The 15,063-nt window shown below is 38.0% G+C and overlaps 1 protein-coding gene across 2 annotated transcripts in view; it reads right to left on the bottom strand.

Moving 5' to 3' along the window:
• Window positions 1–6,848: 6,848 nt before the first annotated feature.
• RAB31 (RAB31, member RAS oncogene family) overlaps window positions 6,849–15,063 on the bottom strand; it is a 66,821-nt gene continuing 58,606 nt past the window's right edge. For both annotated transcript variants that reach the window (XM_064656931.1, XM_064656932.1), the window contains exon 7: window positions 6,849–11,113. In XM_064656931.1, coding sequence (XP_064513001.1) covers window positions 11,016–11,113 — 98 coding nt within the window. In that variant the 3' untranslated portion in view covers window positions 6,849–11,015. The remainder of the gene's footprint in view (window positions 11,114–15,063) is intronic.

Raw genomic sequence — 15,063 nt, 5'->3', positions numbered from 1 at the left:
CAGCGTGCCACATTCACTTTTTACCAGTCATTTGAAATCTCCCAATATTATTTCAGAATGAAGATGAATGAATCCAACAGTATTTCCACCAATTTTTTGTCATACTCTTGGGAGCATTAGAGCCTGAAGACTTAAATGTGTTTTGTTTTCACTGATGAACACTCTCTCACACATACAGTGAAGGGGAAAAAATCTCATATCACTTCATTATTATAACAGAAAAAATCCATCTTTTCAAAGTAGCTTAGGAAAAACTGTGCTTTATTATCCAGAAACTAGTACCTACATGAATTCATATCAAAGTCAAAAAAGAAACTGTTGCATTTTGTTCTTGTTAGCTATTTAGAGACAATACAATTGTAACAGAAACACATGACCTAGATTTTGGCCTATGCATCAGTAACAAAATTTTTAACCAAGTTAAAGTATTGGATGTTCAATCTTAGAGATGACTAAGCTAAAAAGATTACTCTTTAGGCAGTTTTCACATTCTGAGTTTTGTTTCCAAGCCTGATATGTAAACTTCAGCAAATCTTAGGAGGCTTTATCTGGATAGCTTTGATGGACAGCAAAGCAAGGAGCTGCATCATTACATTTTTACTAAGTCACATTTTAAATCTGAGAATTAGGCTCTTCCTCAAAACGTGTCATGTATTTGGTAAAGTTTGTGTATTCCAGTAACATCATGTGTGATATTTCTTCACTATTTTTTCCATTTATTGAAAAGAAAAATGAAGGTTTCAATCTTACATTTGTCTCTTGTATCCACAAAGTGGATAGAGGTTTTTTAATGATTAATTTAGGCCACTGACTCAATTTTAACAAATTTCAGTAACAACTCACAGAATCAGATGACTTCTGACTATTTCAGCCTCAATATCATAGATGGATTAATTCTTAAATGCAAGGAGAAGTAATTCAGTTGATGAGATGACCACAGCAATGTCTATCAATTATCTGAATCCTTTCCTGGAAACTAGAACAGCTGAGTTTGCCCAAGATGAGCTTAAACAGACTTTTGCGCATATTCATGTTTTTCTGTCCTTGTTGCTCTCGTGTGAGTTGAGTAGGTAATAACATATAACACTTTCCTTGATTGTGTCCTCTGCAGATACCAGATGACACCATAAGGAAATGAAATATTTGCAGTTGCCTTACAGGAAAACTTAGAAACGCACAAAACCACTCCTGAAGCCATGAGGCAATAGAGAGGCCAGTTCTGATGGAGGTAATGGGAGCTCCCATGGAGGCCTGACAGTGAGGTTATTCAACCTCAAGGTCTCAAAGGCCTGACTCTAAATTTTCCTTATTCAATGGCCTCATAGAAGGATGGCATAGAAAGATCTGTCCTCTCTGACCTCTCTCCAGAGAGAATGGATATATAAACTGGAGGCATTTACCTGGGTGGGAGAAGTATAACAATTTACACTCTGTCATCATCAGTCAAAATCTGCCCCTCTATGGACCAGCTCTGAGTATGAAAGATGTAGGCAAACAACAACTATGACATTATAGTAACAGTTATATATTTAAAATTGCAATGAGTACAAAATTTGATAGAGTTTTTTTCCATCACCTCATCACCCTCATCACACTTTTTTTTTGCCATGGTTGTGCATAAAATCAGATGTCCTAGCTTGAAACACAGCCTCCTTACATTTCCGGAATGATCTGAAGACACCAGAAATTTCTGAACTCTGATTTCTTGCCTGTGTCTGCCTGGCTTGAAATATACATTAGAATTATCTAACATTCAGGATTTTTTTATGGCTTGGATCTCCCACTAAATGGAAGGAGAATTTCTGAAGGTGGTTGAAAATGTCAGAGACCACGTCTTTTCTTGAACATCTTGGGGAACAGGGACTTCTCATGGGAATCCTGGCACCATTTCACCAGGAAAGCTAGCTTTCTTCAAAAGCAGACCTGTCAGAAGGCAACCTCAATTACTTCTGCACTACCAGAGACATGGGCTGAGTAATTTTGCCAAATAGCTAAGTAACCACTTTCCTAGAGCTTTGAAACCTGTAGCTCCCAGACATCCTCACCTCGCTGTCACTCATGTGATGCGAAACAGGCTTCTCAGATGGCGGCTCTCCTTCTAATCTAGTAGTTGCTTCAGGCCCTGCAATTTTTTAAATTGTGTCTACCAAAGTTTAAAAAGGAAGGGTGCAATTTTTTGCCATGGTATGCACCTTTGACTGCTGTGTGATTCACAGTGAGATAAGGCGAAGTGTCCAAAAGACGTGTCCGCTGACAGTGATGACTTGATGACTCAAGCCTTGTGGATTTTCTAAGGCATCAATTTCCTCCTGGGAGAAATAAAATAAAAATCCCTCCATTTTAACTTTCAGTGATGGATGTTGTGTTATACTGCCAGCAGCAAGTACCTAAGTATATACTACACGCTGCGGTTAAATCAGTCAATGCAAACCTACTTGGATGCATTTATCAGCACCTCATCCTTTCTTCTTTAGTCTTCTCTGGAGCAATTTGCCCATTTTGTTCAAAACCACCCATCACTCCAAGACATCATTCAGGCAGCATCGAGCTTCATGAAAAGCTAAACCATGTAGGCAGGGTGGCTGTGTAAGTGCACTGGAATATATTAGCCACAGCCCTTTGCCCAGGGTTCCAACTCAACCAGTGTGCCATGGACTATGTGAAAGGGTATCATCTTTTACTCAGTGGACTTTGTACTTTGTAAATTCAGACATACCCATAGGTAAAGATATGGTATCATTTTAATAGGTGGGGCATAGGCACCTGATGTACTCAATCTCATGTTTGTTTATGCTCAGTTATTAGCTAGGGTTTTCAAGTAACAGTGGTGTTAATGTGGCTGTGCCATGAAATGCATGTATATGCACTCTGACCATTTATAATGTGATATCCTTTGTACCCCAAACCCAGATTTTGTGTTTCAGACATAGCTTTTGTTTCTTATCACCTCAATAGGGTTGTGACCCACCATCATCATCACGTTGTTTGTCCTTTCTTTTCAGTTCTAAATATTATCTTCCCTCTTCAGAATTTAATAATAAACATTCCGGCTTTGTTTTCATTCCAAGAAACCTATTTCCTCTCCAGAAATTTAACCTCCTAAAAGCATAAAAACAACCCCAAACAAACAATAACTGTGGTAAAAAACTTATATTAATAAAAAAAATGTTTCCTTTTCTGATATCCCTGTTACAAGGAAACAACTCTATCTGTTGAAAGCCCTTTCCTAGGTCATTGTGAGTTCATATTTCCAGCATATCTCAAGAACCTCCTTAGTATTCTAAACTGTCAAGAAACTGAGTCACCTCCATTAGACATGTCAGCTGCTAGTAAGACTTCTGTCCCTCCTTACTGAGATTATGAGGAGAACCACTCAAAGGCTGTGGCGTGGGAGGAGAGCTGGTTAGGTGCCAGCAGGCTGTTCAGGTTGCCACCTTGAAAGCAAATTTTCCTTGAGAATCAGGAATGACCTACAGAATGTGGCAAAACTCAAAGTACAAACAGTATCTCTAAAAGAAATGGTGCCAGAAGCGCTATTTCATTCTCATTTGTGTTCCTGACTTTCTCAAGAAATAGCACAGTAAAGATAAATCTTTATTTTGAAGGTCCTTCTTTCTAAGGGCTTTTATTAGATTCCTTCTACGCATTTTATGCTTTTTTTGGTAAATATCTACCATGCAAAATTGTCCCATGTGATAAGTGATGAACACAGACAAGACCTTGGATATTGGTAGTGACTGCAGGTTTGGCGATGACTTGATTTTTTGCTGAGCTAGAATATAGGAAAGTGATTTTGAAATGAACTGTTTTATCCGGATTCTATCCATTGCTGTTTCTTATTAAACTGCTGTGAAAACTCCAAACATATACTTGCCAGCAAAGCAACTTGAGTCTTTGAAGACAAGAAACAGCAGGAATTACTTTTATAAGGTGCTTAACCTACATTTCAACCCTATTAAACAAGTGAAGAGAAAATGTTACCATCCTCTTACTCATTTTTTATTTATTTTTAGTCAGTAACAACAATGCTATCACTTGCCCCTCAAGTCATGTTATATTGACCAGGAGGAAGGAATGTGATGTTCATTTTCCTCAAGGGCATCTCTCAGACATGTAAGCTGACTTCCTTATTGATCGGTACTTGTCAATATGTAATCAGAAGCATAGGGATCATTTCTGTTTTAGTCTGTAACAGATCATTTCCCCAGAGTACTCTACATACTGTGTGGGAACAGGGATTCAGTTGTTAAGTATTTATCTTCTTATTTAAACATGTATTTTACTGTTGTGGAGGGAGCAGAGTGGCACTGACTAGGTAAAATAAATGTGAATTAAATGGACTTTAGTGGAAAGGCACTTTTGTTTTCTAAAATTCCCAAAGTGTAGCAAATAGAAAGGTTGAATGCATCATAAATAAGGTGTGTCTCAAAGAACTTTTGACAGGTGATGGGAAGAGAAAGCTCGGGTTCTCAAGGAGGTTTTGAGAAAACAAGGTCAGTACTTTTCAAAGAAAGCTTTCTTTTTTGTTTCGTTCTTCAGGGAGTCTCAGGGATAAAAATGATTTTGTGCTGGAGTAATCTAACAGCCAGAAAAGAGAAATCACTCCTGAGCTGCTAAATGTTTAATACCTAACCAGAAGACTCAAAATTCTCTTCCCTGCACTGAATAATGACAGCTGATTAATTAATTAATTGCTGTGACGTAAAATGCAAGTTTGTACAGGTCTCTTACACCAAGTTCTGTCAGTGTGCTGTCCTCAAGTTTTCACAACATCTATGTTACAAAACGATTCTGGTAACACTTCTACACCTATCTCTTGAAAATGCAATGATTATGACTGCTAGTATCATGAATCTGTCCTCATATTCCCGCAAAACACACAGCAGTGGTAGAGGTAATGCAAACTAATCTGCATCAAGATCCACTTGGTAGTATCAGAAATACAGGCATTTGGCAATTAGGACTCTTCTTAATCAAAATAGAAGAAACCCATCTGAGATAGGTATTTCATACACAAAAAAGCTGTATTATGCTGCATTATGCTATTACGTATTTTGTCTCATCTTAATCTGTTAAATGTGGTCAACCATTGATTTCATACTTTTTAGTGGAAAGTCTTACTTCTGGACAGTGAGAGAGCATTCATATCAAACAATTACTTTATCCCTGATCCAGCTGTTTTAAAAATAGAAGATCAAAAGAAGACATTATTGATGGTGGAGAACCCCATTACACAATGACAGCATCCTACCATTGATGTCGAGACTTTAGGGAGTAACCTGCGCCAATTAACAGGGGCATTTGTACAAATGCCTTTAGCTAGTCTATCCTCCCATGAGCATTTTAACACTTTTAAAGAAAATTACTCTGTAGCCTTGTGTAAAACAACATCGAGGGGGGATAAAAAAGTAATAATCCTGCAGTTTACTGGTTTCCTTTCAGGGAAGGGAGGCATTTCACAAACTCAGTAGTAGCCTAAACACTTTTGCAGATGAGGTGAGGAGGTGGAGGTATGAAATAGCTACACAGGCTATTTCATCAGCCTCTCTGTCCTGATTTCAGTACAGTGCTCAGGAGATCACAGCAGGGTGTCCTATGATGCTCTTTGCAGAAGGACAGAAGCTGGAGTCATGAAGATTTTGAAGGCTGAAATGTCAAATACTTTTCCTGAAGTACCTCTAGACATAACCTTCAATGTTCAAAAGGAAAGTAGAAGACATTTATTTTCCAGCCAATTGTACGGCTGCCCTCTAATTGCTAAATTCAACTCCAAACTAACGTAAAGCACCACAAGAACATGCTTCTAAGCCATGTAAAACATCCACTGATAACACAAGGACTGATCCATCAAGGGGCACAACTCTCTTTACATACGTAAAGGCAAAACAGCATTCACTTCTGATTTTCCAGCACACTGGTAGTAGTTAAGGGGCTAAGACTTTCCTTGAATTAAGTACCTCACCTTTTAGTTTACAGTTGTGTACCTGGGTTCATTCTTATTTATGCATAGCTGGGGAAAAGATGCATGATTTTTTCAAGATAATTATAACTGCTTTAAGGCAGGGAACAGATCCTGCTGGGTATCTATCCAGCAGCTACTGAACTCAACATAAGAAAACTCTTTGAAATACTGGTTCCTCCTTACATATAAAAATGGTGTTCTGTGCTGTTATTTGAGTTACTGTGCCTCTCGTGTACTGGTGTGTGTTGAATTTGTCATAGTAGTTAGAATAGTGCTAGTCCAAAACAGTTTTTCCTTAAAAAACTTAAACAACCCAACCCTTTATTCATAGTCCTCATAGTTGTGTTAACAACTTTGAAAATGTGAGACAAACAGTGCAAAAAACTTCTGGTGAGGTCAAACACCTCTTGAAACAATAGCACTAAGGCGTATTAAACACTGCATACTTCCTAAGAGAGTGTTAATCCTTATCTCCTAAGTATAAGTTTGAGGGACATAAAGTAGGGGGGAAAAATAAATGTATCACCAAAACAAAAACATACAAAAGAGAAAGTGTCTTATGAGACATCCCAGTCATTGCTGCTATTCAAAGCAAGTGGTAACTGGAAGCTCACTTTCTACTGACAGCTACTATTCTAAATTTCTAAGCAGATACTGGCCACTCGGGTCCCTCTCTTCTAATGGATAAATCAAATAACTTATCAAAGGCATTTTCAGATCATCTTTTTCTGGTTTTTGGAAGTTCACCTGCACTGCAGGATCCTCCAGAAATGCATTCAGTTTCTGCTATAAGGCCAGCCATACACATTTCAAGCAGCATTTAAATCCCAGGCAAGTAATCCACAGACTGCACAGAGCCTTTTTCAAGAGCAAATGATGTGCAAAATGAGAGCAATTTTGTTTTGCTTTATTGAAGCCAGAGACATCCCCAAATCAGAGGCATTTAGAACATTTATTATCGTTAATCATTGTAGGTTAAATAAAACACCAAAACTACATTTTAGGGCAAAAAATATTATTAGGTATGATACAATTAATACGTAAAACAAAAGGTAAAGTATTAACAGATTGCAGCATCCCATACATGAAGCGAGTGGGTCCAGCCCAGTCAAAGCCCTTATATAAACAAAACAGAGGAAGAATACTTAGCAGATGATTTTAAACTGACAATTTATCACTGACTCTGGTTTAAATAATTAAGGGTAGGATAGTAAAATGTATCACTGTGTTAAGACAGTCTAATTATAGTCAGAATGCTTACACATGTAATCTATCTAGTCATGCTTATTACCATGTGCCGTGAAGGATTAGTGAAGACATGGGATGACAGGTAACTTTTCTAGGTATCGATAGAGACCCACGTTACACTGCAGCATTTCAGACAGACATGCTGTACCATGAATAAAAATAGTTTTTTCCTTTTTTTTTTTTGAATGTCACTTTATTACTTCAGAATCCCAATTCTTGAATAATAATGGCCTTTTTTAGATTTCTCAGTCTGCAAGACAAACTTTTTCTATAATATGCCATTTTCATGCATAAGAATGGCAAGTCAACAATTGTACCTATGTGTACCTATCTTCTTGCTACCTTTGATCCACAACTTTAAGTCCATAAAGGTGAAATGATGATTAACAAAAAATGTACTTACAGAATACAATGTGCAGTATATGAGAACCAGACATAGTGAAAAAACACTACATGTCAGCACAACAATATAAAACCGTACTTATATACACACACATATGTGGAGCATATATGAAAACCAGTTCCTTCATAATTCTGTTTTTAAACTAGTTCACGACAAGCTAGAAAAGCAAGTCACCCACAACTGGACAGTCACAGTCTCGAGTCATGGTGCAAACAAGCTCCACCAAATATCCTTGGCACTACAGCCTGTGCCTCAGTCCTGCTGCCAGCTCTCTTGAGAAAATAAATCTTGGACAAACCCAGCACCAGCTGGCTAACCTAGAAAGGCAGCATTGATATTACTACTATTCCTATTATTACAGATGATCAGCTACAGAGTCAGGTGCTCCTGTACAGTAATTTAACTTTTCACCAGCCATTAACTACTAAGAGGAATTCCAGTTGCTGCTGAAACTTTTGACTCTGAGATTGGGAGATTTTTCTATGCCATTCTTCTGGCTGTTTATGAAGGGTAGTGGTACTTTCCAAGCAACATAGGCAACAAAAGGAAGCAGAAATCATTGATTTTACATTTGAAAACCACAATTTTTATAACAAATCCCATTTCAAGAAGTGTGTGAAAGCTGCAGTTTAGCTTTGACGAACAGCAGAAGGCAACATCATCGTTGAAGGTGAGCCCTCTGTTCAGAGAAAATGAGAGATGCTCTGTGCAGCACAGTGGCCTGTTATTTTTTCACCTGTGACTTCAGACTTCCCTGCTCAAGCTCACAGTAAACCAAATATCAAGAACTTACACAATCAGAATCCTTATTCATTTAAATCTTTTTCTTGACTAAAAGTAGAATAAGGTGATTTAGATTTGACCCACCAAATGCAAAAACATCTTGAGCCTACTTAGCATTCAAATTTTAAAAATCTGCCAGACATTCACTGTTAAAAACTTCCAATTTTAAACTATTTTAACATATAACTAATAAATCTGTTCTGATTCACATTCTGCTCAATGGGGGCTGTGAGAGCTAGCACTTAGGACAACATCCCAATGCAGATCAGCATCATTTGCCAGTTCTAGCATAAGTTATACAAGGTACTTGCAGAATTGTCTTACAAAGCTTTCAGACATCTCAATTAGGATTTAGAAAGTTTTGAGATGCCATGTTAAAAAAAAAAGTTACAATGATTTACAAAAGCTAAAAAATCAGTTATGCATTACTGCTATACGTTAAACTAAAATCTGTGACATCTTTAAAAACATGGGTTTGATCTCACCTTGTTTCCTGGGTAAAAGGTCTAGCCTTTTACTGGGTTTCACTTAGGAGGAACCAGATCTCTTGCAGCATTGGGTCATAGAGCCCATAAATTGTATGAATTTGTGACGCTGGTAAGTCTGATATTTCTTTAGCGCTGAAGGCCAGGTTAAGCTCTCCCTCCACAGCCAGGTGAAAGAGTCAGGCACCACTGAAAGACTTGCTTGTACCAGGAAGGGATTAAATGTTCCCTAAAGGAGCCTGTCTCTCTCCCCAACTACGAAAAATGATGATTGCTGAATTTTCACTTAAATAACCCAGGATTATCAGTAAAACAGTTGCTGCAATGAGTCAGAGACATGGATCATATATCAGCACAGGTGACAACTGAAAGTTTACCCAAAATATCCAAGGGCATATTTTCAAGTATGAGTGCTTTCAAAGGAGGCCAAAATATGGGAGAAATGGATTATATGTGAAAAACAATGCAGTTTAGATTCTTAGATAAAATCCAGAAGGACATTTCCCACCTATAACTACTCCAAGCCGTCTGGAGACAAAATGTTCCTGTTGATTTTATCTGGCTCTGTTTCAAGCCCTAATAATTAGTGACATTTTATCAAAGCAATCTAACAATCAGCCAATAAGGTCTGCTTTTTATGTATAAACACGGAAACCACGCTCTTAGCCTGCCTGTTCGTGATTTATTGTGCCAAGCTGTTTTTCCTTTTTGTTTGCTTTTCGTAAGTTCCCCCCAAAATGTGCAGTGACGATAATTTTCCTCATAAGAGAACAAATTAATGTTGTGGAATGCAGGCTGGGCTCTGGTTTTGAATCTGGCATTTCTTACCCTAATTCCCATTTCCAATGAGATTGATGAAGAAGATAAATTTGGATTTTATCATCTCAGTCACACAAATTCATAAAAGATGGAAGTGAAAAACGCATACAGTTTTACATTATTACCAGTTCATAACCATCTGTAGGATTTTTTTCCTACACTGCATTTTTCAAGTGCATCATGCTTCAAAGATATCACACAGTGGGTCTTCCACACCACAAATGAGAAGACTACTCCACAAATTCACAGAATTACATTTGTAACCGAACATTCAAGTTTGTTTTATTAGATTCCAGCCTCTAACTCCAAATTATATTGTGCTCTCTTAAGCAGTTTTTGTACAGAAATATCATTCTCTGAACTTGAAGGTCTCTTGGAGCGCAGCAGTGAGATCATGCGGAGTGAGGCACTGTGGCATCCTCTTTTAGAAACCAAGGAATAGGCAACTTTGAACAGAGACAACTTTGGTCTGGGGCACAGATTTGGAGAAAACCTGGTAAGTAGTGGAGATAAAGCCTGTATTTACGTTCTTTCTACATTTTCAGTAATTAATGAAGCCTACACCCTGCACAGGGAATCATTCCAGTCATTGCACAGTGGCTGCATTTTCACTTCCTTCTGGAGCACACTCGAAATGTTTGCGGTCCAGCAGCCTCCTTCATGACAACTCCTTCTTTCACATACACAGCACCTCCTGACACAGATTTTGACCTCTAGTCTGTAAAAACTGCATTCACTCATCCTTTGGATCCATTTTTTTTTCTTCAGTTAGCAAATTCAGTCCATTTCTTGCTGATGTTTACTGAAAGTGTGAGATGAAGCTACAGATTTACAAAAACAGTGAAGCAGAGTCCAGCTAAAAAGATGGCAGCGAAGCCACAAAAAAAAGCAAATCAGGTTTCAGGTTTTACGGTGGTTTTTTTTTCACCCTATTATTACAGAGAAAACTCTAAAAACATGCCAAGTCCACTTTGCAATGTAAAAGATAAGTTTTTGCAGCAAAACTGAATTTTATATATAAACCAATCTTTTTATTAAAAAAAAACCCTCAGTCATTGGTTTAAACAGAGAGTTGGAGTACTCTGACATTGTAATTTTGACAGGATATTAGAGAGGATTTTCCAACTGGGTTTTGCAAAATCCCTTTGAAGTAAAGCCTTCTGCTTCTGGTCCTTGCGTTATTGCTCATGGGAAGTATTGAAATTACTGCTTTCAAGATAAGGAGCCACGTCACTGAGATCACAAAGTCCTTTCTCGGTGAAAAAAAAGGCAAATGGTGCTGTTTTTCAAGTAAATCTAAAAAGATCAAGTTGGGTCAGCAGCACCGCCTACCCGTCTGTGAAGTCTGCTTTCCAAGTTTGATTGCTCCATTGTTACCGTTTTCATGAGGATCTAAGGGTGGAATTTGCCGACCTGAAACACATGAGGAGACAGTGAGTTCAGTTTTCCTGATATAGTAACACCACCACATGCAGGTAACAGTTAGAAGAATTTAGCTTGCATAAGAATTACATCTGTGAAACTTCACCAGAAAACAACTATCTCCTGTGTATCTTGGATATTTTTCCTTGCATCCTGCTTATGAAAAAACATTTTCACGTTTAAAAACATATATGAAATATGGTTATTGAGAATGCATAAGGTACACCGGAATTATATTATCCCTGTATTTAAAAAAAACAGTTATCTTACTGAGCGCCTTACAACCAAGAAAGAGAAAACTCTCTCAGCTTTCTCCTAATTCCACTCAAATGTGAATGGCGTAAGTTTAATGAGATCGTGCCTGTCCTAAATCTGCATGGCCTTTAGTCCTTGCACACTAAAGTTTTACAAAGCACTGTAAGTAAACGCATGGTGCCTACACTTGAGAGAGAAAAACAAATCTCTTCTTTCCATTGAATCCCTCCCTCCTTTGAATTGTGCCCATGTCCTTCTAATTGACAGCTTTGATTACTTAACACCACCCCCTCCCCTGCAAACACTCCTGACTTTTTAATCATCTTACAGAGTGATTATTTCAAGTGTTTGAAAGAATTTCAGCCATCACAGGAGAGCTAGACATCTCTCCTGGGGCAGCAGGGCACTGCTCCAACTCCATCCCTGTGAGCTCTTTTAGTACGGTTGCTTGCATCTTTTGTCTAACTGCCTTCCTACTGATGGACTTAATACTTAGAATTATAAATGGAATAACAAGATCTTCCCAGGTCTAATCTATCCTTTGTCTCTGGTGTGCACCTGGTTTTTCCATTAAACTCTTGTGTGATCTCTCCATCAGTACCTTGAGATCTTACAGTCATGGTAATGTACTTTCTCATCACTTTGTGGATTTCTTGAAAATTTTTCTCTGAAGCTGAATCTACTTTCTACGAATTACTCCTTGTTTTACTATTACCCATGTTAAATAACAGGAGTTAAAATCTTTAACATTTGTTATATGCCACTTTCAGAGAACACAAAGTTCCTGTGAACAGCTCATCATAACCCAGGCAGATTATACAGTTTAGATTTCCCCATCCTTTGCTTCATTTATTCACAGCTCTCTTACCAAATGTTCAATGAGTAACATGCACCTATGTTGAAGCCTAAGTCCTACAAATTACTTGGGGGAGTGATTGTGGTTGGGCGAGTTAAAAGCATTCAGGTAAAATCCAATCCCAAAGCAAAATCTCATCTCTAACACTTGTCTTTACCTTTGGCCAAGACTATCAAAATTTCGCCTCTATTATTTAGTCAGTTCTGCACAGGTATGTTATACAAAAAAAGTGTGACTTCTGAAGCAGATATCTTTTTTGTACAACTGAATGTGAAAGGGAAAATTCCTCACATTCCTAAGCTGAAGATATAGTATTTGGTCCAAGAGACTGAGAAATAGGTATCTTGAGGGTTGAAGCATGTATAAGCACTGACATTACAATGCTGAACTCTATTCAGGTCACTAAAATATCAACTTTACACCCTGCTTAACATTCTGTTTGGACTTCATGCTTGTAAAGTAAAATAAAAAGCAGAATAGGTGGTTATAGACCCATCTGTTACATGCATTTAGTCCTGTTGGCTTTGTTTGGAGACAGAGAATCCACTAATTCTTAAAACTCTGGAGAATATGAAGAACATAGTATCGGCTTTCCAAGTAGGTACCACTGATATTGTAGAGACCTGGAGAGAACTTCTGCATTAGGTACCTACTACTTCTAAAGTGCTTTCAATGCAGTCCCAGGTAAAATAAAATCCTGTCAATTTAACTCAGAGCAGAATGTAGCTAAAAAGATTAATCTACAGACACAGTTTCCATAATGTGCCATTAAGCAAACACCCTGTAAACATTTGGTTCTTCTAACAGTCACTTTGGAAGCGGAGAGCTTTAACATGCAAAGTAGCCTAACTTTCATCTTACAACTCCTCATTAAACAATGCTGTTATCTCTATTTGCTTTTCATTCAGAGTTTCATATTTCTTATGAGTTTCAAATCTTTTCTACAGTACTCTCGACGTGTATGCCAAGAAGCAGGCAAACTTAGCTTTGGAGCAAAAACCTTGCAGGCTTCAAGGTCAGCAAGCAGTTTGTCCAGTTCAGACCAGGACACAATGTATGTTGTTGAGAATCCCCTGGATTTAATTCACTTCTCAAAACAATAAAACCCACACAGATAACAAGTACAAATAATAAAGACAAAAAACCTCTAGACATATTTGCTGGTTAGTTATTCTGGCCTTTGAACTTAAGTATTGTTTGTCATGAACTAGCCATGTTTTCTGCTGTTTGGATACCACCACCACCACTCCCTTGAGTTCCTTGAACTCAATGCAAGGAAATAAAAGTTTAAACAGTCTAAACTTTTTTCAAGTTTGAGAATATTTTTTTCAGTCGGTGAGTTTTCTCTCACTTACTATTTCTCTTATTACCAGAATTAATAAACCATCAAGTGAAATCATTTTAGCTTTAGTAACAAAACATCCCTGCCCAAGCGGCTTTTATCATGACAGGAGTAACTATTTTGGAGCACAGAACTCAGTCTAACACCTGAGAACCAGCTCCATAGCAAATGATACAGTGATTTTTCATCAAGCATCAGGGAAAGTGAATAAAAAAATCAGTCAGAAATTTGTTTGATTTATTGTCTTTCCCTAGGCCTCCCTGACAGCTAGTCTCATGGCAGATGCTATACCAGAGAAAGGCTTAAGCAGCACAGAACACTAAGGATGAGCAGTGAAACGCTGAGCCTGCATCCACACTTCCTGCATCTAAACCAGCTCAATCACTATTGCCACCTAAAAGCACTGTGATCATCTCATCTTGTCATTCAGCTCCTGATAAATATGGCATCAATATTGCTGACACCAACTCAAATATAGCTGGCACTGAGTGAGGATCAACAGAGGTCATAAAGTGAATTAATTTTAGAAAGTATATACTCATTTAAAATTTGCATCTCACTGGCATCCATAGTCTCTTTTCCAGACCAATAAAAAATACCCCCGTATTAGGTACCGTAAATTAGCATTGCTGTAGGTTATTTCTTTTGTGCAGGTCATGTCAGAAAGGAGCAGCAGTGCTCTGACATCCAGCCATGCAATTCTCATGCTGAAGAGATAAAAAGATTAAGGTAATTCCTGCTCTGTAAAGATAGTCAGCTCAAAAGGACCATGAGAGACTGAACTCATAGAATCATAGAATGGTTTGGAGTAGAAGGGACCTTGATCATCTCGTTCCAAATCCCTCTGCCATAGGCAGGGATGTCATTCATTACATCAAGTTCCTCAGGGTCCCACTCAACCTGGCATCGAACACTTCAGGGATGGGGCATCCACACCCTCTCGAGGCAACCTATTCTCATCTGTTGCTTAACTTAAGATGACAAACTAGACCACAAATAGAGTCTTTGCTCTGTTTTGCGGAGCAGGGCACAACTAGCCAGCTTGCCAAAGGTCACCAAGACCACACCTTAGGATTCCAGATGAAATGGTTAATCGCATAGAGAATGTGTGTACATTTATCTAATAATTCTGCAACTAAACTGGTGAAATGAGGAACTCAGGGATAAAATATTACTGAGGCAGTATACAAGTCCTACATGGTTTCCCTTGCTGATATTCCTAATAGAGTTGCTGACTGCAATTTAAAAATTTGATTTTGCATTGGTATTATTAAATATATGACTGTATATTCTGGTTTCATTTCACTAAGATTTAGACCATGTTTCGCAGATTTTGTGCAACAAAACTGTAACCATGCACCTCCACATATTCCTGCAGAGGTCTTTGTGACCTCCATTATCTCATTCCAGTAAACACACCACAGTGTGTCAAATAATAAGCATCACAAGAGGCTGCTCAAATGTAGGGTTACAGAAGTTGTCAGTTCT

The sequence above is a fragment of the Pseudopipra pipra genome, chromosome 1 (genome assembly GCF_036250125.1).
Source record: "Pseudopipra pipra isolate bDixPip1 chromosome 1, bDixPip1.hap1, whole genome shotgun sequence".
In the NCBI taxonomy this organism is placed as follows: Eukaryota; Metazoa; Chordata; class Aves; order Passeriformes; family Pipridae; genus Pseudopipra; species Pseudopipra pipra.
This window is presented reverse-complemented; position numbering and strand designations above follow the sequence as displayed.